Source organism: Vipera berus (genome assembly GCF_964194415.1).
Source record: "Vipera berus genome assembly, chromosome: 1".
Classification (NCBI taxonomy): domain Eukaryota; kingdom Metazoa; phylum Chordata; class Lepidosauria; order Squamata; family Viperidae; genus Vipera; species Vipera berus.
The window spans coordinates 297,789,303-297,813,963 of record NC_138202.1 but is presented as its reverse complement, the minus strand read 5'-3'; the positions used below and the strand labels follow the sequence as shown (position 1 = coordinate 297,813,963).

General features: G+C 40.4%; 1 protein-coding gene across 1 annotated transcript in view; it reads right to left on the bottom strand.

The window, feature by feature from the left end:
• Positions 1-319: 319 nt before the first annotated feature.
• CMTR1 (cap methyltransferase 1) overlaps positions 320-24,661 on the bottom strand; it is a 46,079-nt gene continuing 21,737 nt past the window's right edge. The window contains exons 10-24 of the mRNA XM_081313683.1: positions 23,301-23,419; positions 21,599-21,695; positions 20,720-20,852; positions 19,926-20,105; positions 18,619-18,675; positions 17,742-17,799; positions 16,165-16,233; positions 14,942-15,073; positions 12,382-12,504; positions 11,011-11,102; positions 10,591-10,659; positions 9,590-9,637; positions 8,199-8,311; positions 8,008-8,116; positions 320-2,268 (exon numbers count right to left, since the gene is read on the bottom strand). Of these exons, the coding sequence (XP_081169809.1) occupies positions 2,133-2,268; positions 8,008-8,116; positions 8,199-8,311; positions 9,590-9,637; positions 10,591-10,659; positions 11,011-11,102; positions 12,382-12,504; positions 14,942-15,073; positions 16,165-16,233; positions 17,742-17,799; positions 18,619-18,675; positions 19,926-20,105; positions 20,720-20,852; positions 21,599-21,695; positions 23,301-23,419 (1,535 nt within the window). The 3' untranslated portion in view covers positions 320-2,132. The remainder of the gene's footprint in view (positions 2,269-8,007; positions 8,117-8,198; positions 8,312-9,589; positions 9,638-10,590; positions 10,660-11,010; positions 11,103-12,381; positions 12,505-14,941; positions 15,074-16,164; positions 16,234-17,741; positions 17,800-18,618; positions 18,676-19,925; positions 20,106-20,719; positions 20,853-21,598; positions 21,696-23,300; positions 23,420-24,661) is intronic.

Below are 24,661 nucleotides of genomic sequence, written 5' to 3'. Positions count from 1 at the left end.
TGCAGTGTTCTTTCAACTGCATTTCCTAAAATTTGACTCCTGCAGATTGGTTACACAGAAGCTGCCTGTTTTCTGATGGGGTTTTGGCTCTATAAGGGAAACACATATTTTTTACCCCAAATTTAAGCTTTTAAAACAGTTTTTCTGTTTCTTCCTAATGTTATCCCCAGTTCCACCCTATGAAGCAGGTTGGGCTGAAACAGTGGCAGACCTAAAGTCATGCGGGGAGCTCCAGAGTCAGGTGGTGCCAAAACGTGTTCTTCCTGAGCCAGGGATTTATCACAAAGAGCTGGAATATTTAAGCCAAAAAGAAAACACATTTCTAAATTATAAGGATTGTATTGGCAATGCAGACAAAAAACAGACAAATTATCACAACTGGTACATGGGTTCAAAGAACACTAAACATTTCTTTCAGCAAAACATTTTTATCTCCTTCCCCTCACCTCAACCCTTCACATACCAGTAGGAGAACAAAAACCAGTTGAACCATCCACTGATCAAATCTAACTTTCTCTTTGTACTCTGGACATTTGGGCTCTGAATCAACATGAAGTCATTTTTCAGGACTGCTATAAATTTTTCTTTAAGGTTTCTAGGCACACACACTTTTAAGATTTTTAAATCCCTTAAATAGTTTCCCTAGAAGGCCACAAACCAGGGCCTTTAGTTACAGCTAAAGTGAATAAAGTAAAAGCAGATAATTTGTCTACCACTGAGACTCCATATACAACCTTATCTGCCAATCGCTCTTTAATAACAGACTAAAATCAATCTTGCAATGAAATCTTCCTTCTGAAATATTCTAACCTGCGATGAGCTTCTTAACTAGAAATATAACCTGAAAAATTGATAACACCTTTTGTATGTAAAGCAAAATTTTAATTTAATTTAATTTAATAACATTTATATACCGCCCTTCTCCCTGAGGACTCAGGGCGGTTCACAGGGCAGAATAAAATAGCGAATACAAACATTAAAATAAGATTAAACAAATTGCCCTAGTTAAAAACAATATAAATACAACACTAAAAACCCCCAGAAAAGTTAAAAAACGAAAAATAAAATAACCCCAACACTCCCCCTCAGGCTAGGCCGGCTTGTACAAACAGAAATGTCTTGAGATCGCGACGAAAGGAGCGAAGATCGGGCGCCATCCGGAGCTCAACCGGTAGCTGATTCCACAGCTCCGGAGCGCCCACAGAGAAGGATCTCCCCCTGGGGGCCACCAATCGGCATTCTCTGATCGGTGGCACCCTGAGGAGGCCCTCTCTGTGGGAACGCACAGGGCGCAGGGAGCTTGATGCCGGCAGCAGATGTTCCCTGAGGTACTCCGGCCCCATGCCATGGAGTGCTTTAAATACCGTTACCAGCTTTTTACATCTAATCTATATAGTTCCTCTAAAGCCAATTCTCTAAATTGAAAATCTTTACTTTCTGAAGGGAAAGTATTGGGTATAGAATTCAGAGGAAAAAATACTTGGGACTGGCATATTTGAAGGTGGAGAGTGAAAAAAGCATAATATATTTACTTGCATAGAAGCATAAAACTCCAACGTTGATGAGAGTCACAAGTTATGTAGACAGCAAGCGTACCTAAGTTATTAATTCAAAAACTACCTGTCTGGTTCCTTCCTGCTAAGACCTGACCTCTCAAAATATCTAGGCTGCATCCACAAGCCAAATTACAAAAACCAAATATGCTTCCCAGTGAATTCACAGAGAAAGGAACAAGAAGGATTACTAAAAGGATATTCATTTTTCTGTCCTCCTTTAAGTAGTTCTGTCAAAAGCTGTCTGGCCTCCCATTTTACAAAATGCCACCTGTTCAGTGCATCCTCTTCTTTTGTTGCCTACTAGTAGAGCTCAGAGGTCCGGGTGAGGGGGGAAGCCCTAGAAGATCCAGTGATGATCCATTCAGAAGAACGTGCACTGCTCCAGTCTTAATGTGGCCAGGAAGCAGGTACTTATATACTGCACTGTTTCCAATCCAAAGCTTTCTCCTATTTCTCTTGGACTGAGTCCTTATCATCCAATCGAACCATTTTGAAAACTGTTTTTCTCCATGGCTCCCTGCTGAATATTCCACGCCTGGGTCATTCCCCACACCCTGCGATACGATGAGAGAGTAATCACTGGGTAAAATGTTGTCTGATGAAGGACAGAACAGTTTCTTTCGATAGTTTCTCTGAATCTTCTTTGTTCGGAGAGTCGTGCATTTTGACACCGTCATCCCATTCCCAGAAGAGGCGACCGAAGTAACAGATGCTGCATGCAAAAAAAGACACAAAACAGTAAAAATATTTGGCCCAACCGATGGAATGACAATGCTTTTATTTCATTGGTAGATTAATATCCATCCTTTCCAACAGGACCATCATCCAATTTATCCCAGCAACGACTATAAAGAACAGATTGGGCTGAAAGATAATGAATGGCATGAAGTCACCCCTGGAAGCTTCATTTACTATGGGTATCCCTGGTCCTAATCTAACAGCTAAAATACCACTGGCATTGATTGCAAGTATAAAGACACCCCCCCCCCAATCACGAACATTTCTAATTTCTCAAAAATACCAGGGCAAATGCATCATGGACTATCAAGTTAAATCAGAGGGGCCCACTCTTGCAGGGCCTACGGACAAAATCTTTGAGGAAAATATAAGCACAATTACTTAAGGACTATTATGAGAGTTGGCTCACTTACAGAACTATTGTTACCGTAAGCACAGGATAAGCAAATGGTAATGCTAAGTATGATTAGCCTGAAATATAAAAATGCTCATCTGAAACCTGATGTTCTGATCCAAAAGAATGCCTGCCAATTTCTCAGAAGATGAAACGCTCCTTCTGCAAACAGCACTCTATTTTTACACTAGCCAATTCAAATTTATTTCTCCCTCTGCCAGGGCCTTTCCAGCATCTCCAAAGGAAATGTTCAGGCGGTCCACAGTCTTACTTTCTAGTGCTTCACACAATTAGATTGACTTGAGTCAATAATATATTTTGTGGCATTATCTTTACATTTCCCCATGAAGGTCCAGTTAGCAGGGGAGGGAGGGGAAATCTGCCCTCAACTGCAAAGTGGAAATGTCTATTTTAAGCTGGATTTGCCGACTTAGAGCAGTCAGTATCTAATCAAATGTGGATAAATTTTTGTCTTTGCTCTATCAAGCACCTTAATTAAATGTCTAACTTCACCTAGATCAAATATTCTGCAATCAGAAGGACTGCTACTACAAAGGCACCCTAACTAGACATAGAAGATAAAATACCAGAAACTGTTTTATTTTTATATCAAGTCAGAACATAGATGGATGGGATGATAGCCCAAACACAGAAATCGAGAATGTTAAAGTATCTGGCAAAGGAAATGAAGCAAACTCACAAGAATATATAAAAATGGTTCACACAGAAAGATCTGACAAAATAAATGCAGTCGGAACTATAGCAATGTGTAAATGCAGAACTTTGATACATACTTAAACATGTGTGTGCTCATGCATGCACACGTCCCGTATTTTAAACCATCTTACTGAATAAGTGCTCCAGACCTCAGATTCTCTTGACTTGAGACTGCTGTCAAATTGATAAAAACCAAGCACCTCATAGCAAGAAATTACATCCAGGCCCAACAATTACTAGCATTTAATATTCAGAGTCTATTTATTTACAGTATTTTAAAGAGATTATTGGATTCAAAACATTGTGTCAAGAACATATATCAGTGTCTAACACACTAAAGCTCACATGGTAATGAAATGCATCCATTACTAAAATCACACTCAGAATAATTCAAAAAGCTTCCTTTTATTAACAAAGTACTATCAGAAAAAGTATTCAGTGTGATGATAAAATAAAGAGGAAAGTTTGTACAAAACATTATTTACTGTACTTAGAGAGCAAAGAAAAGAGGCTCAAAGGATTCACAGTATCTTGTCAAATTCATCACTAAAAGAGGAGGAAAGCTATAAACAAATCAGGGATTTCACAAATCTTGGCAGTCTTGGATGTGAGAACTACATGCACCTTCATTAAAAAGAGAAACTAAAGTAATAATGAAATATTTACTATGCTACCCTTCCATCCATCCAGTTACCCCTTGCGGCCCTATCTGGACCGGGATGCTCTGTGTACGGTCACTCATGCGCTCGTGACCTCTCGCCTTGACTACTGTAATGCTCTCTACATGGGGCTTCCCTTGAAGACCACTCGGAGGCTCCAACTGGTACAGAATGCGGCCGCGAGAGTTGTCTTGGGAGTTTCCCGGTACTCCCATGTTACACCTTTGCTCCGCGAGCTGCATTGGCTACCAGTTGTCTTCCGTGTGAGGTTCAAGGTCCTGGTTATGATCTTTAAGTCCTTACATGGCATGGGTCCGGGCTACCTCGGGGACCACCTGCTGCCGGCGTCAACTTCCCTCCGCCCAGTACGTGCCCACAGAGAGGGCCTCCTCAGGGTGCCTCCGGTCAGGGAATGTCGACTGGTGGCCCCCAGGGGGAGGGCCTTCTCTGTGGGCGCTCCGGCATTATGGAACCAACTGCCGGTTGAGCTCCGGATGGCATCAGACCTCCGAACCTTCCCCCGCGGGCTGAAGACCCACTTATTTGAATTAGCTGGTCTGGCCTGATGGGGAATATGGGTTTTTAAATTGATTTTTAGTATTTTATTATTGTTGTTTTTAACTGGGCACTGGTTTAATTTCCTTTTAACTTTTGTATCGTGATTTATATATGCCCTGTGAACCGCCCTGAGTCCCTAGGGAGAAGGGCGGTATAGAAATCAAATAAAACTAAACTAAACTAAACTAAATGTTTTTTTTCCAATATTCTTTTAATTTAAAAAATGGGATGCTGCAATACTGCAAAGATAAACATTAATATTTAGGATCATGTTTCTTGGAAAAAGTGCATCTGAATCTGTAAATAAAAAGGGGGGCAGCTGCATCTCACTGTTCTGTTTGAAAGCACACCCATCTGCACACTTTCTACATAACAAAAAGCATGATGAAAACCTAGAAGTGATAGCAGGAAACAAGATGGTACATAAGTGAAAGTTTTATGACTATCCATAATCATGATGGCAAACTATCTCCACTCCCACTCCAAATAATAGCAATTTTAGAAGCGCGCCCTCACCACATGAAGTGTTAATACCACTTTACAATGCCACTTTACAGTATGAGCCAGCAGTGTACTGCAGCTGCCAAAACAGCCAACACAGTGCTAGGCTGCATTAACAGAGGGATAGAATCAAGATCATATGAAGTGTTAATACCACTTTATAACGCCTTGGTAAGGCTACACTTGGAATACTGCATCCAGTTTTGGTCACCATGATGTTGAGTCTCTAGAAAGAGTACAGAGAAGAGCAACAAAGATGATTAGGGGACTGGAGGCTAAAACATATAGGGAACGGTTGCTGGAATTGGGTATGTCTAGTTTAATGAAGAGAAGGGCGAGGGGGGACATGATAGCAGTGTTCCAATATCTCAGGGGCTGCCACAAAGAAAAGGGAACCAAGCTATTCTCCAAAGCACCCGAGGGCAGGACAAGAAGCAACGGATGGAAACTAATCAAGGAGAGAAGCAACCTAGAACTAAGGAGAAATTTCCTGACAGTTAGAACAATTAATCAGTGGAACAACCTGCCTGCAGAAGCTGTAAATGCTCCAACACTGGACGTTTTTAAGAAGAGACTGGACAACAATTTGAAATGATATAGGATTTCCTACCTGAGCAGGGTGGGGTTGGACTAGAGGACCTCCAAGGTCCCTTCCAACATTATTGTTATTGTTGTTGCTGTTGTTGTTATTTTATTATTGTTGTTGTCATGTTCTCAAGATGTCAAAAGTGTAAATATCAACTAAAAGATTTCTTGTCCCTGGCATGGCATACAAAGTGGGCAGAATGACAAAGACTGGTTGGAACGAGATGAGAAAAATTACAAATTAGGCGATAGTAAAATTGTTTGAACTATTTTGAGAAAATGGAGAAAAAAAGTTCTTACGTTCTGACAGAAATTCACATGAGAGATTCAGGAAGAAGCCCCAAGTTACAGAGTAAGGAAATGGAAGAAAGATAATACAGAGAAACAGAGAAAATTTCATCAGAAAGCTATGAATGAGAGAAGCATCTCTGAGAAATAAATTTGTACATCTCTAGCCTTCCTTTATGACACAAAAGCTTGGCAGAGGAAAGTGAATGGTTGAGCACACTTCTTACAGAAAGCAGTTGGAAATTTAAAGGAAGTCCACAAGATCAAAGACTGTCTTCTCAAAAGAACCTCAGGCAAGTAAATCAAAACAAGTTTTTCCAAAAATATAAAACAGAAAGGTTGTGAAGGAAAATGATCACAGCTGACTGAGGGCTACAGAAGCTTCACAAATTTAAGATCATAAAGGATGAGTTTGGTTGTTGGAATGTTCACATCTTTGATAGAATTGTGTCCTCTCAAGTACTGATCAGGGGAAGAGATTTTTCTAAAAAAAAGTCTCTCCCAACGAAATGATGAATTAAGCTTAATCAAGCTGGGAAAGACACATCCCATATCCATTTCCAAAATATAGACTGAATTTATTTATGCCAAGCTGTAAAGCAATCTGTACTTCACAATGTTGTCTGCAAAATATCTTTAATGTGTCATCAGATGCAGAAAGTCATTTACAACTACAAAAAAATTTCAGACATCCAAGATGGTTCTCTGATAGGAAGAATTATTGTAATTCAAGCCTAGGAAAGAAGCAAGGAAAGAGCTATGAATTAAAATATAATGTAATCCCATTATAAATTATAAACAAAATAAAAATGGAGCTTATTTATAAATGATATAAAGCAGACATGTCAAACACAAGGCCCGGGGGCCGGATCCGGCCCACGAAGTGGTTTCATGTGGCCCCCGAAGCCATCCTGGAAACAGTGAGGTAACGGCCCCCTCTGCCTTGGCCCTGACCCAGAGACCCTCCTCCTGCCAGAGACCCTCAGATCTGTCTCACTCCTGCCCAGGCCCCCATAGGCACCCTTGATTCGAACGATGTAGAGCTGGCCATGCCCACCCAGTAGGCCATACGCACTCTAGCCACGCCCACCCAGTAGGCCATGCCCACCCAGGCCACACCCACGCGGCCCCCCGAGGGCAACCACAATGCTGATGTGGCCCTCAATGAAATTGAGTTTGACACCCCTGTTATAAAGTAACTAAAACAGTTGATGCAAATGCAAATAGCAAATGCGATAGATGGTAAAATATGTAACAAACTAGATCTGGACTTGTAAACCAAAGAAATTTGCTACAGTTCATTTAAGAAATTAGAAATGAACAATAATGAACTGCCTTCTTAGTTCTCCCTTAGTCTGAGGACTTCAAATTCACAACTCACTCCCTTTGACCAGCAGGTTAGTTGCAGGACCCAGGACAGAAACAAACCTTTCTGCTTGGAATAATGAATTACTAATGCATGTCTCTACTTTTGACTTATATAATGTAAATATTTTTATTTGCTAAAGATATAAGCATCCAAAATTCCCAACCACTGCCAGAAGTGCTGATAAAACTGTCTTCTCTTGGACTATTCCTACACTTGGAAACCAATTTCTGGTTTCCCATTCTTTAAATGTAAATCTAAATTACGTTTAATGTGCAATTTTTGTGAGAAGTAAATTACCCAATCCCCATGTGAATTCTGTTTCACCTTTTTTTTCCTGTCATAAAAGGAGGAAAGCTGACAAGAATGCAGGATCCAAGTAGGCATCTGTACCGGAATCTAAAATATCTCGCCAGGATTTATCAGACAAAAGAAATTTGGTCGACAAGGAATACAATGCCTTGGAAAGCCATATTGGTTCAGAATTGTCTAATGGGTTTTTATTTGCTTTCATTGTTTTTAAAAATTAGTACACACATTACAGAACAGAAGGGAAAATAAAATAAATAAAAAGTTCTAATGTGACGCTGCATCTAGCTTCCCCCTCCTGGATGAATGGCTACTATTTGCAAATTCAATACTCACTGAAATGGTGCTACAGACTCTGGAGGCAGTTCGTATGTGGCTTTCTGTGTTGCCTTATTGTAGAAAAACTTTCTGTTACAGGTTTTGCTGCGTGCCATTGTCCAGGGCTCTTTGAAGGAAACCAAGAAGATTAAATCAAAAACAAAAGAGAACTATTATATCAGATTTTGCATGACTAGAAATTGATTTACCGCTGACAGTCCGAACGATGTACAATCCAAAAGGTACAAAATGCCTGTCATCACGACCAGTGTAGGATAGCCGTGGAATTCCACCTGAGCTCTTGATAACCTTCATTTCTAACCTAAGTTACCAAACATATGAAGAGAGAGAGAGAAAGAAAGAATAAGAATGAGAAACAATCATAGAAGCTCTGAGAGTCAATATGACTTGCTAGCAGGTAAAGAGGACTTGGACAAAGAGATCTAGTTTAAATTCTTGTTCAATACAAATTCAGTGTTGGCCAAATCAATACAACACCGTAGCTCTCTATCAGAAATAGTGATTTATCTCGGACAGATGCTGTAAAGATGAAGAAATTATAAGATGTTTGGATCACAATTTTTGTATGAAGCTTGGTACCCATTTTTTAAAAATGTAGAATTCTACTCTCCTCCAAGAATTAAGAGCCATGGTGGCACAGTGGTTAGAGTGCAGTACTGCAGGTTACTTCTGCTGACTGCCAGCTGCCAGCAGTTTGGCAATTCGATTGGCTCAAGGTGGACGCAGGCTTCCATCCTTCCGAGTTCGGTAAAATGAAGACCCAGATTGTTGGGGACAATATGCTGACTCTGTAAACTGCTTAGAGAGGGCTGTAAAGCACTGTGAAGCGGTATGTAAGTCTAAGTGCTAATGCTATTACTATTACTATTGGAGTCCTGTCCATAACATTATGGTGCACCTTCCAACTTCAACATGAAATCCTGTGATAAACATGGCTGCTGGCTGGGAATTCTGAAGCCTCAAGAACTGCAGAGCTAATAGAAATAATTTGAAGTGTGCAGTTTGAGGAAATAACTTTCTCATCCATTTCCAGAGGTTCGTAGAACCTTGAGGCCATTACATTCATCGGAGGTTGGCGAAATGCCCGCAAAGGCTTTGAATGAGGTATTGAGGGACTCAGAATATTATAAAGCATAATAAGCATAAAAACTATGAGGGGAACTAAGGTCAAATTCTTCCATGAATCTCTGCCATAAAGGAAATTCATAGCTTACAAGATGTAAAGTGATGAGGAATGTTGATGAAACATTTTTTAGCCCTAACTATGACTGCATACAGGTTACACTGATTTTTTTAAAAAAAAAAACAAGCCGTTTTCCAATAGGTAAGCATCTATCCCACTCTTGTTTTAGGCAAAAGTGATATTGTCATATCAAACTGCGGTTGGTTTTTTTTAACCGTATTGATTTGGCAACAAGGAATACGTGATTTTCCTTCCAATATACAGTCTATACATTTTCTTTTTTCTACAGGCTGATCAATTAGAACTTAATAATACTGCTTTCCCAAACAGAAGCAGAATTCTGAGTTTTCAATCTGCAAATTAAACTATTTTTTTAAAAAAAATATGAGAACTTACCTGAGAAAGATCTTTTCCATATCCTCTAGCCTGTACACTTCCTTCACTCTGTGGAAGAAAATTAGTAAGCTGGATATGTAGGCTCCAATCAATAACTGTATCTAGACTTCCTATAAGCCCCTTATAGAAAGAGCTGGGAAGAAGCTACGGAACGTTTGCTGAGTATTTTCAATACCTTGCCCTTTAAGCATATGATGACCCCACAGAAAATGAGAAACTGTGGCCTTCGTGATTAAGGAGAAAAGACTGAAAAAGACTAAAAAAACAATATATAGTATACCACAAAGAGTAATTGCATATAGTTTTTAAATATTGTTTCACTCTCAAGATCATTACAGAATTGAATCTATAGATCTAAAACATGGTTGGACTGCGACAACACCCATCATCCATTTGGTAATTCCAGATAGCAAAGTCAAACAATTCTGCTGAGCGTGAAACCAACTTAACCTTGCCCCCAATGGCTGCTAAATCAGAAAAATGCAGAATTATTCGTGTAGAGAAAATTAAAGCTGGCTTTTTGAAAGTCTGTTCCAGAGTTATACAATATATGCTAAATAAAAATCATAAACGGGCTTGCTTTTGGGGGAGATGCCTTGGAGTCAGTGTGGACTGCGCAAGTGCCTTGACGCATCCCTGTAGCGTCCTTGGCAAAGATTTTTCAGAAGTAGTTTGCCACTGCCTGCTTCCTAGGGCTGAGAGAGAGGGACTGGCCCAAAGTCACACAGTTGACTTTGTGCCTAAGGTGGGACTAAAACTCACCCAGTTTCTAGCCTGATGTTTTAACCTCTACACCAAATATGCTTTTTCTTCCAGGAGTAAAATGTTTATTTCCAATGTGAGAAAGTCCTCCCAAAGTGCTGGAAAAGCCTTCTCGGAAGGCCAACCCCATCTGTACCCTTTGTCATTGTCCAATGGTAATAGAGTATGTCAAAATTCTACTCATTATACGTCATCCTCGTAACCTCAAAGCCAAGAAAAATCCAAGAGGACTTGTTCACCTGATGGGGCTCATATCTGGGCGGCTCGGTTTAGAGACAGCTTTCACAAACTTTTCTGCCAGCTGAATTCTGCAATCAAAAAGAAAGATTTATACATGGCACAGTATTGGAAAAAACTATTAGTAGAATTTATATGAGAATTTTCTGCAGTGTCTGCTGGGCGGATATTCCCAAAACAAACATTAAAAAATGATTGGATTTAATAATTCAAGCCTCTTTTGCAGAAAGGTGATTAGTTGTTACCTAGTCTTCTTTCCTACAGGCATGTCTCCTTTGATAAAATGGACAAAAAGAAAACACAAAGGTTTGCTACAAATATTGATCTGAAGAATTGTCTTGAACAAAGCAGATGAAAAGTCAAAAGGAGCCCCACTATCCCACAAATATATTTATGCAACAGTCTACCCTAACTCTACTTACCGCTGATTGAAATGCTGTTCTCTAACATCACTGCCATTCAGCACCAAAGCATCCAGGATGTGAATGGCATTGATTTTTCGCTGGGCTTTGCCCTAGAAAGAAAGGGAATTAGGAACATCTCAGAGTGCTACTCTTTGCAAAAAGAAAAAAGAAAAAAAAGGAATGTCTGCATATAGCAGTAGTCCTCATGAGTGACCACAGTTTATTAATCTAAAATTTAATATTTTTCAGTTTTGACCAATATGCAGATTTTCAGGAAGAGTGATAGACTTTAGTTCAACTGGAAGATACTCAGAATAGAATGCAGTAAGTTAGGATCAGAAATTCAGTCATTAAGTGAAACTGTAACAACTTCAGGGTGTTTTTTTCTTTACAGACCTGCAAAAGTCATAAATGCAAGGATTGGTCATAAAGTTATTTTTCACCACTGTCATAACTGCGAACAGTTGCTGTATGAGCCAGTTGCTAAGTGAGGTCTACTTGCATTCAATCTCATTATTTCAGTAAGATTAAATAGTGGAATTTTTAGTCAAAAGATGCCCCTATCAATTTCTCCCCCACTACCTTCTATAAACCTTGAGGTGGAAAGTAATTTTAATCTTCTGACTGGCTTTTATATATTCTTTTTTTCCCTTTTTATTGATGTTTTATTTTATGGTGTGGCTTTGGATTTACAGACAAGCTTAAGAGTCAATGAAGTTATTTCTCTAGAATTATCTTTTTTTTATTTTATTTTAATCCCATTTATATTTATATCATGCCTGCAAATGCAAAACCACTCTGTCTTGGAAGTATGCAATCTGAATCTTTTCAGCCTCCAGCCACTAGGTCAACACTTCAACCACCTCACCTGTTTGGCCCAGGGATAAGAAACATTACGGAGTTTTTCTCTGAGACTCCCTCTGCTTTTCAACTATGCGATGCTTATTTTAGGGATTATACTACAGGCCTTAAGTTTTTGATGTTTTTCCTACATCAAAAAAGTGGAAATACTGTATTTTTTGCTATGGTGGCCACAGTTAGTCTGCTTTCAGCCAATGTTTCTCAACCTCAGCAACTTTTACATATGTGGATTTCAGCTCCCTTAGTTGCCTGCTAGCACGCTGGAACTGCAGTCTATGCATCTTAAAGCTGCTGAGTTTGAGAAACTCCTAGCCAAACATAAGAGATCTTTTTTTCCGTCAAGGGCTAGATCTCCTGAGGGACACTTTACTGAGAGCTGCACAGTGGTTATAAATGGGGCCAGCAGAAATATTGGTTAGGGACTATGCCTTTGCTCTCTTCTCCTCTATCTTTTCATCCATCACACTATTCAGGGAAGGAAAGGAGCCAAAAACATTTTCTAAAGAAAAATTTCTGAAGGTCATCAACCTCTCCTTTCAGCTCAGGAACAATTTCCACAGAAAGAAGTGTATCCCGTGGCAGTTCTATCTTCAAGTCCAGTTTGGTCCAGCGATCTGATTGGCGACCAAGCCATGTGTATATCTGAAACTTCTGCATATAAGCAAAAAAGGAGGCAGACAGATTAGAGACAGAAGCAGTGCGCTGAAGAAACCACATGCTCTCAAACAGTTTGTAGTATTAACAGGTGAGAGAAATGTGCATCCAAACTAGGAAGATGTTTTAAGAAGGATATGAAACAGATATTATTAGGAAAGAGGATAAACAGTTTTTAGTTTACTTAACAAGCCTCTCTTAACTATTCCCAAAAATGTGAGACTTAATTTCACATAAGAAATATTAATTATTGCAACCAAACGTTGATGAAATGAGCAGATGTATTTCATCAATTTATGAAACAAAATTTTCATTTATCTCCACAATGACAAGGAGAATCCACTGGTCAAACTATCTTTTCATTCGTTTTGGCTGTCTTTGAGTCAGTGTTGACTCCTGGTGACCCCCTGGACAACCAGAAAGAAAAAAATAAAAAATCTAAACAAACACCCTCCTTAATCAGGAGGTGAGAGAGGATCCCTTGCAGGGACGAGCCGAGGAGTTTAGTCATCATCTGGCGGACAAAATCGCTCGGATCCGGACCGGCTTGGACTCTGACTGGGCAGAGTCTAATGTGGAGGAATCAGGCGGTCTTGAGCACATTATCTGGAATGAGTTCGACCCTGTTTCCCCTGATGATGTGGACAGGATCATGGGGAGACTGAGCACCACCACCTGTTTGTTGGATCCGTGCCCCTCCTGGCTAGCTTATGCGGCTCGGGAGGGAACACGAGGCTGGTTCCATGCAGTAATAACTGCTTCCTTGAAGGAGGGTGTCTTTCCTGCCGCCTTGAAGGAGGCGGTGGTGAGACCCCTTCTCAAGAAGCCTGCTTTGGACCCGGCTGTTTTAAACAACTACCGCCCAGTCTCCAACCTTCGCTTTCTGGCGAAGGTTGTTGAGAGCGTGGTGGTGCGTCAGCTCCCTCTGTTCCTGGAGGAAACTGATTATCTGGACCCGTACCAATCGGGCTTCAGGCCCGGACACAGCACGGAGACGGCATTGGTCGCGCTGGTGAATGATCTCTGGAGGGCTAGGGACAGGGGTTGCTCCTCTGTCCTGGTCCTATTAGATCTCTCAGCGGCATTCTATACCATCAACCATGGTATCCTACTGTGGCGTCTCAGGGGGCTGGGAGTGGGAGGCACCGTTCTACGGTGGTTCTCCTCCTACCTCCAGGGCCGCTCGCAGTCGGTGTTGGCAGGAGGGCAGAGATCCGCCCCGAGGTCTCTCATTTGTGGAGTTCCTCAGGGGCCGGTTCTCTCGCCTCTCCTGTTCAACATCTATATGAAGCCGCTGGGCGAGATCATTCGTGGTTTTGGGGTGGGGTATCATCAGTACGCTGATGATACCCAACTTTTTCTTTCCACCCCGAACCAACCCAGTGATGCCCTCTCCGTGATGTCCCGGTGTCTGGAGGCGGTTCAGGTCTGGATGGGGAGAAACAGGCTTCGTCTCAATCCCGCCAAGACTGAGTGGCTGTGCATATCGGCATCTCGGGTTAACCAAGTTATTCCATCCTTAATGATGGGGGGTGAGGTGTTACCCCCCGTCGATAGGGCTCGCAACTTGGGCGTCCTCCTGGATTCACGGCTCAATTTCGAAGATCATATAGGAGCCGTGACCAGGGGGGCTTTTGCTCAGGTTCGTCTGGTGTGCCAGTTGCGTCCCTATCTGGACCGAGACGCCCTACGCACAGTTACTCACGCGCTTGTGACCTCCCGTTTGGACTACTGTAACGCTCTCTACATGGGGCTGCCCTTGAAGACCACTCGGAGGCTTCAACTGGTGCAGAATGCGGCCGCGCGAGTTGTAATGGGGGTTTCCCGATACTCCCATGTAACACCTCTACTCCGTGAGCTGCATTGGCTTCCGGTTGCCCTCCGGGTGAAATTCAAGGTGCTGGTTATCACCTATAAAGCCCTACATGGCCTGGGTCCGGGATATTTGAGGGAACACCTGCTGCCGGCATCAAACGCCCTTCGCCCAGTGCGCTCCCACAGGGAGGGTCTGCTCAGGGCCCCGCCGGTAAGAGATTGCCGGCGGGTGACACCCAGGGATAGGGCCTTCTCGGTGGGAGCGCCTGCCCTCTGGAACCAGCTGCCGGTGGAGCTGAGAACTGCCCCCGACCTCCGATCATTCCGCCGGGGCCTGAAGACCTGGCTCTTCGAGCTCTCGGGCCCAGACTGAGGAGAAATTTTAATTTGGGGTTCTTTTTAATTGAGTACAGGGTCAATTTAATATTTTTTAATTTGGTTCTTAATTTTTGTATTTTGGATTTTAATTCCCTGTAAACCGCCCTGAGTCCTCAGGGAATAGGGCGGTATATAAATATAACTAAATAAATAAATAAATTCCATCTTACAAATTCCATCTTACTTAAAATATACTATTTCACCTACTGATAATTAACCAATATATTTAATTATCACATACCCCTAATGACAGAAGGAACCTCTGCTCACTTCCCGATACCATGCATCTGTAATCCAGCACTGGTCGAATTTTGTCCAAAGTTTTTGAGTTGAGAGGAGTTGGTTTATAACTAAAGATCTCTATGTTAGTACCCTAAAGCAAAATTGAAAGAGACAGAAAGAAAGATAATTCCACGGTTTATTTCAATATGGTGACCTCCAGAGATCTGATCTGTAACTTTCATCAATCACGTCTACTGAGCAAGCTGGCCAAGCATAATGAGAGCATCTGAAAATGACTTAAGTGGAGGAAAGCAAAAGGCTAAATCTGTTGTGATTCAGGGTCAGCCTGTGGGTTCGGCAGTTGGGTCGGACGACTCAGAGGAGGAGGGGGGTGTTGAAGAGCTTGCTGAGGGGGTTGGAGAGCTTGCTGAGGGGGTTGGAGAGCTTGCTGATGAGAGCCCTCAGCCAGGCCCCTCCCACCTGGTCATGACGGAGACCCAGCTGTGTGAGCCTGACAGCGTGAAGATGACCCACAGCTGGCCCTGTTCAAGGATGCCCGACACAGGAGGCAGTCAATCAGGAGTAAACAGAGGAAGGCAATGGGGCACCTCGGAAGGAGGCAGAGAGAAGCCACGCCCTGAACTGTATAAAAGGGGAATGTGTGGGAGGGCTGGTTTGCTGAAGGCAACCGCTTGAATAGTTCCTGTTTCATAGCTCCTGTTTCATGGTTGGTGTCTTGTTTTGCTCTGTTTTATGTTAATAAATTTGGCAGGCTTAATTCCAGCCTCTTGCCGTTTGTAAAGGGGTTGTCCCTGCCTTTTCTGCAGGGCCGGTAGCAGGCTGGTACAGAACAAAATCTATGACTGGCATTAAAATACATCACTATGCTTTATGTACTGAGATAACACAATGTGCTACATTCAGAACCTATCAGCACGATAAATGTGTATCAGCCTGCCTATCTTAGCATCAAATAACTTCCATTAAGCTTGTTCTTTCTATATATCCCCTTTCCTATAGTTTTAGAAAAGGTCCAACCAATCGCACCTGACCATGGTGTCTAACTGAAAGCCTTTCACAGTGCCTTTCAAGCAGCAGCTTTACTGTTAACCAAAGAACAGCTGACCATTAAGTCTTGCCAGGTTATTTTTTTTTTTAATCTTTGCTTTCTACGATGGCACCACACAGGGCATGAATGCCCTCTGAACACCTCAACCCAGAAAGTGGGGCAGAAAATCTTACTTGAGTTAGTTCGTAGAATTTCGTCAAGGGATCAGAAGAGGATGGAGCAATTCGAGCTTGGTCTGGAATCTAGAAAGATTAGTTAGTTAGTTTAAAATTATAAATTACCTACATTTCCATGACTTTTATATTATGTAAGGGGGGGAAAGCAAAGCATTTTACTATAAAGAAAAAAAAATAGACAATTTAATCCTTGTAGATGCTATTGTTGAATCAAAAAAAAAATCCTTTTCCACATATATTTTTATCTTCTCAATCCTCCTTCCTCATGAATCCCACACAAAGAACAGTGGGAATTTTCTGTTATAATAAGCTACCTGCGTGGCCTTTGTCCATGCCTGCAAATTATCCAAAAGAATTAGGCAGTTCATTTAAACGTGAATGAGAATGAGAGTTCCTTTTCAAATCAATAAAATACCTTTCATGCAATACACCGCTAGCCTATAAAACATGCGGCAATAAAAATCCCCCAAATCCAAGATCCATGTAGAGAAACCATCCTGCAATGAAACTACTAGTTCCCTTCAACTATTAGCAGTAAACTATATTTAATTCTGCTGCATTATTTACTCTGTAATTTCAGTGAATATTTATTATATTTGGGGGGGGAAATACCCCGTAGAAAATATTTCAAACCTAAAATGTTTCAGAGATCTTTGCAAATTCTCAGCTAGCAATCTCAATTTGGAGCTATCATAACAATATCAAGATATTTTTTCTTACTCTGAGTTAATTAGTTGAGAAAACACTGCATTGTGATTCCTTGCTTATAACTGCATTTTTTATAGATCAATGACAGGTTTTTTTTAATCAGGTGACAAAACTGTTGCCATAATAACTGCATCATTCAGGATGGCAAAATATGTGCTGTGATTACAGTTGTGGGGTAAGTTAGATGGCAATTTTATTTTCGCTTCCTTTCTCCTAAAAACAAGGGATATATATTCCATGTCTCTCCATCATCTTTTTGGTCAGCTGGGCCAGCCAGCAGTTTTTCTTCCTCAACAATGAGTGCCGACCACCCATCCAGAGCTCCAGGAGCAAGAAATAGCAATCTCTGCAGTCTGTGCTTTTTGTATACAGAACTGGGTCTCTCTTACTCTCACAGAGACTAGCAGAGCAAGCTGCCATCTGAAGAAGAAGCAGGATTATCGATTCAGAGATGAAATGCTATAATTTTAACTTCCCAAGTCTTCTCTACAGTGATAGGAGTAAAAGAAGAGTAACTCGCAAAAGGATGAGACTTTGCCTGTAAAATAGTTAACTTCCAGCAGTGTTTCAGACATATTAAGGAAGATTGTGTCAGCTGGATGAAGCTGACAATAGAACTAGTTTAAACAAATAATAGTGCCAGACTAGGTCAATTTGAACCTGCAATGTTATTAAAAACTGACCTCATCTGGCTGCGAAGAGTCATCCTGAGCCTAGCTCTTGACCTTCTAAAGACAAAAGAATTCTTTCTGATAGAAAATATATGATGTTCTTATTTGGAATGCAGAAGCCTAGTTCTTAGGTTAAGAAAGTTGACAACCACAAAATACAGTGGGTGTAATATTTTGCTTCTTTGTCTTACTCACCCCCCAAAGTCGGAGGCACTCTTTTCGGATATCAGCCTGACGTGCTTCATTCAAAGTCCTAAAAGAATATATAAGTGTCTGTATCTTCCACCAAAAAAGATAGTTCAGGTTCTTTTTATCCCATCTACTCAATGATAACTTATTACTATCCATTCATCTAGTCACTGAGTCACATTGCTTGAGTTGGGTGACCTTATGAGTAATAAATAATACATAAAAAAACAGCACAGGTGTCCTCAACTTACAACTGGTTGCTTAGCAACCATTTGACGTTACAGCTGACCTACCTTGGGCTATTTATGACTCAGATTCAAACTTCCAACAGTTACCACCACCACCACCACCACCTCCCCATGGCTACATGACTGAACTTCGGACACTTGACAACACAGCCACTTTTTACCACCATCATGACTTACGACCATGATGGACAGACTCCATTATGGTCGTAATTTGATGGCTACCTGTAGTTTTTGAAACCCAATGCTGCCTCACATATAAACCTGTTTCCCTATTAGTATGGCATTCTTGCTTTTGAAAAAATTCAATCTATAGTAGCTCAAATAAGAAAAAGCCAACCTACCATATTACAGATTTGGGCCATAAAAAACACTGCTTCTACTGAAGGAAAATCAATAGGACAAATTTAGTGACAACACACTAGGTAGGGCCCAGTGACTTGAAAGACAATAAAATCCTACTAATTTAAATCAGTCCCACTGTAATCATACTATGGCTAAATTTGTACCTTACCACTACAAATGAAGATTATATTCATGTGACTAACCACGCATCTCAAATAATCCACACATTAATTTCCAGTAAAATCCTTAACTATAGTTTTGTAGAACACTTTGAAAATATCAAATCTACTTACGTGTCTTGAACAAAGGCATGAATTTTGGCCAGGGCTTTAATCTGAACAGCACAGAGTCTGCAAGAGAAAACAGGTCTATTCTAAAGCATTCAGAAGAACCTGTTAAATGAAAGTCTTATGAATCAAAATATGGATAAAAAAAATAAGAGGCATAACAAAAATAAAACATTTACTGTACATTTGTACCACATTATAACAAAACATACCACACTGATACTGTTAGAAATTGAGGAGCATTTCATTTACACTTTTTGCCCATGATAATTTTTCATTGGGTGAAATAAAAGAAAACCGAAAATTAATATTAGCCAGGTTTCTAGTGATTACTGGAGTTCTTATCTATAATATTATTGCACAACAGGGATACCTGCACCTCCAAAGAGCTGAAGCCAATGCTTTAGGCAGAAAAATAGTAGCACCTCTCTGTTATTTATTAACGCAGAACCTTTCTTTGGGCTGTCACAGAAGCAAGAAAGAAGACTTGGTGACTTTAACGCAGAAAACTAGAAAAACAAAGGGTCTACTCTCACGAGTACAGATGGGTGTTTGAAGCGTTTCTTTCCAATCATTTTCAAGTGTGCACACGGGAGACAATCAGCCTCCCAAAAACTTGGGTTAGCCTAGCCTCAGTAAGTAAGGAATCGGATATAATATTCTATTTCACAACTTGCCTTTTGCCAAACATACACAATGACTTAGGCTTCTTTAGCTTGAGAAAAAAATGAGTCTTGGAAAAGCGATATCTTGCCTATGATATCAGAATGGAAGACTACATTTGGAGAAAATGCTGCAACTGAGAGTATACAGGCACAACAGAAGTTTAACTAATTCAAGCAGGAGTGACTCCCTTATAGACAATATATTACAAAGCAAGGCAGATCTGGATACCTGGAACGTGTTTTTCAGGGCTCCAATAGAAACTAACAACATCTACTAATGCTTGGTGTAAAGTTCTACTATCTAATCTGTGGCCAGCGATTAGGGATACAAACAGAAGGGGATGGGAGAATAATTAAAAAGTGTTTTATCTTTTTTCACTGTGTTTTAAAATTCAGACATAGAGTCTTCTTCATATCATATTTCTTTTTTAACTTTCTTTGCATTTTATTATTTGCTTTTTGTATCTTATAAAGTATGTTGTTATGTAAACGTATTAAATTTAAAAAGATATTCAGTGAAGTAACTGATAATTTTCAGACAGCAAAAATACTTGGTAAAATCAATGGCAAAAAGAATGCCACTGTGCAGACAAAATCCTTTATTTTTTCCTGCAGATAGTTTTTTTTTCTCTCAATGTATTAACCCACCTTTTATTTGAGTGGATCATATAGTCATAGAAATCATGATCGCCTCTGATGACTTCCAAAGGAACAACAAGATTAACATCTTGTTCAGAGTTGCGTAGCTGGTTGATTTTGATGTTCACTGTGAAAAGATAGTCTCTCACTTCTTCAATTCCAGCTTTTAAGCCACGGCATATTACATACCTGTAAAGGCACAAAAGACTTTTTTCCTTGTTTTTTGTGGGTGAGTTTTTTACACAATGGTTAATACTTTTTTGCTAGATTATAAGCTAAACTCATGCATATATGCTTCTGAAGAAACATAGATCATGCTATTAGAAACGTACAGTATTTCCTGTAGTCTAGAGTTTTTGAAGGACAATGGACCCAGAATCATCTAATGCTTTCTCTGACCTTGCTATTTTTCCAAACTATCTGCAACTGACAGGGGGAAAAAAACTGCATGAACTAACAGTGGGTTCTGATCAATTGTAGATTGTGGTCATTTTGTCCCATTCATACTTTAATATGCCACCAAATATTAAGCTATCATAGCTGATTGAAACATTTCCTACATGATTACTAATATTTATCATTTTTAAAAAGTTTGGTGGCAAATAAAAAAAATATTCTTACCCAGTGTCCCTTGTCTCCCCCTCAACTACCTTGCATAGTTCCTTCTCTTTCTCTGATTCCAAGAATGGAAAATTCACAGCCAAAACCAGTCATAAAACATGTGTCAAGATTACAACTACAGCCGATCTTTTATCACTGTTTCCTCATTCAAAAAGATTGCCTTCACAGTTCTCACATCTCACCTTTCTGAATTTGCAGGACGGCTTGTCACAGGTTTGAAAATTGACAGACGTTCAAAACAGCAATACAACAAATACACAAGGCCAACACTGAACGGTGTGAATAAGTCAAAGGTTTTGCAGAGAAAGTGCCCTCCTGGAGGAAAAAAAAACAATGAAAAGAGAAAAACACATACTATTTTTATATTCCATCTTTCCATCAAGAAATTGAGTTTATCTTTCTGAAACCTAAATGAAATCAAGACAAGAATGCTCTGGCTGTAGCTCCCTAATGAGTATGGGCTCATCAAAGAACTGAGTGTATGTTTTCTCATTCTGTCCCAGGCTTTATTAGATATCCATCTGCTACATAATTTATCATAGCAATAAAACCTTACCCACAGACATCTTGAAAAATTAAATTGTGAAGATTTTGATGAGCTGGTGGTAGTCAAGGCCATTGCACAAATCCAATTGTGTCCTTTTTTGTTTCATGCAACCCTGGTTCAGGCATATCTTGTTCAGCTCTCATTTGGATTACTGCAATGCACTCTACATGGGGCTACTCTTTTAACACATTCAGAAGCTACAAGTTGTCCAGGTTGCAATGGCATAAGTACTTATGGACACATCACAATACATCCAATTTAACACTATTACTATAAAGGCCTCTACAAGAATATCTACATTTTAGAAACAGCAATTCACAATGACAAAAAAAATAAAATACAAACAAAAACAGCCCAAACTGGCGAACCTTGTCACTTACAGTCCAAAGTTTGCACAAATACTTTCAAAGGAAAGGCTTCATAAATAGAGAAAGACAAAAGAGACTGGAGAATATCTACCACCAAAATCACAGAGGAGGATAAAATACAGAGGTAAGCCAAAATGGGACGGCACCTGTCCGTATAACAGAGAGTCCTGTGAGGAACTGACAAAGAGTCAGCTGCTTGCTTAAGATCTCTTGGATGTTTTCCTGCCCTTCTACTGAGAAGCCCTGAAACACACAAAGTTAAATACGTAATTGTTTAATATAATATCATCTATATAATTAAAAAATAATGGCTCTTCAGTGTCTTTTTTAGTGCTATCTTCCAACCAATCCACTATCAGAACTAATCTTTTCTTCTCTGGAGTGCCCTGTTTGCACCTTGGCCGACTGAGCAAAACATTTCTGCAACTTTCTCACCTCCCAACACCAACCACAGTAGAATGTGCTTGTCGCCTTTCTGCTTCCCTTCCCTTGTTTATTTTAGCACCAAATTACAACTGAGAGATGTAGATTAGGGATCGAGGGAGAGAACAGAAAATAAAAGCAGTAGTGAACTATCTCCTCTCTGGTTATAAGCTGATGGGCATCATCTGTCTAAAAGATCACGTCTTCCCTTTCACCTCATTTTTCTGTATAATCCTATTACTGGACATTCCGGGAGTTGCTGCCCTTATGTAGATGGGGGTTATTTTATAGTAATTTTTAAGGAACCACTGCTAGTCTGTTGTAATACACTATCGGTTTTAAATAATGTCCAGTTCAATGACCAAGGTTATTCTGGCAGAGGACAACAGCACTCAGCTCTTGTACACTTGAGGTATATATGGAAAGGAAAAGGATGGAGTTCAGATTCATCTTACCTCCAGAGTGTCTTTTGGAACTTGAACATTAATGAGGAGATGATAATTGACTTTCATTGAGTTTCAAAGGCTCTTGACTCCAGAGTTTGCCGTGTTATTAAATATAGACATATTTCTCTGGAATATATTAAGAGCCTTGGTGGAGCAGTGGGCTAATGCCTCCTTAAGTAACACCAGCTGCTTGCAATTATTGCAGGTTCACCTCCCACCAGGCTCAAGGTTGACTCAGCCTTCCATCCTTCCGAGGTAGGTAAAATGAGGACCCAGATTGTTGGGGGCAATAAGCTGACTTTGTAATAATGCCGCTGGGGGGGGGGGGCGAAAACCCTAATAATAAGCAGGCATATATAGAGAATGAAGGCTACTGCTAAGCACATTTGATTTGTGCTTAGATTGTAAGCCGCCCTGAGTCTTCGGAGAAGGGCGGGATATAAATGGGATTAAAATAAAAAATAAATAAAATAAAAATATATTGACTATGCATAGTTAAGTCCATATAATACTAGGAATCAAGTTCAATTCAAGATATTTTATAACTATTGCAGCTAGATAAACTTTGTCAACTATATCTCAGACCTTTCACAAAATGTACTTGTCTTGACCAAAAAACTCTCAAAGTGTTTTGCTTCACTTAGGACATAAAAATGTGTTTTATTAACTGCCAATAGAGGCTCGGCATCTATCTACGTTCATCAAAATCAGCAATGTAATTACATCAAAGCTTACCTTTCTCAAGAACATCTGTAACATAAGTTGGTGACATTCAGTGAACATATGTTTATTTACATTTTTCATTTCAACACAGTTCATTAATCCAGTTCCAGGATAAAACAGAATGACCCAGGATGTTGTTTCAAAGGAAAGCATTATGGTTATTTGCCTAATTTGGCTGCATGTCACAGAATGCTATGAAAGGTAAGCTGAAGTTAATGCCCACAGGATAAAAGAAAAGGAGGGGGGGAAAACGTACCCCATCAGCCATTAAGAAATGCACCCCCTTCTGATCTGTATTGTCCAGCACAAATTGCTGAAAGGCAGAAATGTTCTCAGGACGGGTGATGTCGCCATCTCCCTCAACACCTCCTTCACCTAAGTGGGAAAACAAGGATTTTGATTTTATTTATTTATTTATTTATTTATTTTTGGGACTTTGAATCACATATATTAATACCATACTTCCCAAAGAATCGGTTTTTTAAAAAACCTCCTGTTTTAAAAAACAATTACCCACCTTTCAACAGAAAATATTTTAGAATGTTGATTAATAAAAGGAAAGCCATTTTTCTTATCCTAATACTGCCACTTTTTCCCCAATAATAATAATAATAATAATAATAATTAATAATAATAATAATAATAATAATAATAATAATAATAATAATAATAATAATAATAATAATAATAATAATAATAATAATAATAATAATAATTTAATTTCTATAACGCCCTTCTCCCGAAGGACTCAGGGCGGTGTACAGGGCAATACAATAAAATACAACATACAAAAATTTAAAAAATATTAAATATTACAGCCCAATTCAATACATTAATACAATAACATTAAAATACCCCTAAACCCATCAGACCAGGCCGGCTTGTTCAAATAAATATGTTTTTAGGTCATGTCGGAAGGAGCGAAGGTCGGGAGCCATCCGGAGCTCCACCGGTAAACGGTTCCACAGGTCTGGCGCGCCCACAGAGAACGCCCTCCCCCTGGGGGCCGCCAGTCGACACGCTTTGACCGACGGCACCCTAAGGAAGCCCTCTCTGTGGGAGCGCACTGGACGAAGGGAAGTTGATGCCGGCCGCAGGTGCTCCCGTAAGTAACCCGGACCCATGCCATTTAGGGCTTTATAGGTCGTAACCAGCACCTTGAATCTTACCCGGAGGACAACCGGAAGCCAATGCAGCTCGCGGAGTAGAGGTGTTACATGGGAGTATCGGGACACCCCCACCACAACTCGCGCGGCCGCATTCTGCACCAGTTGGAGCCTCCGAGTAGTTTTCAAGGGCAGCCCCATGTAGAGAGCGTTGCAGTAGTCCAAACAGGAGGTCATGAGTGCATGAGTGACTGTGCGCAAGGCATCCCGGTCCAGATAGGGCCGCAACTGGCGCACCAGGCGAACCTGGGCGAAGGCCCCCCTAGTCACAGCTCCTATATGATCTTCCAAAGAGAGCTGTGAGTCTAGGAGGACACCCAAGTTGCGAGCCCTATCTACGGGGGGTAATATCTCACCCCCCATAGTTAACGGTGGAACAATCTGAATTTCCCGAGACGCCGGCACACACAGCCAATCAGTCTTGTCAGGGTTGAGCCGAAGCCTGTTCCTC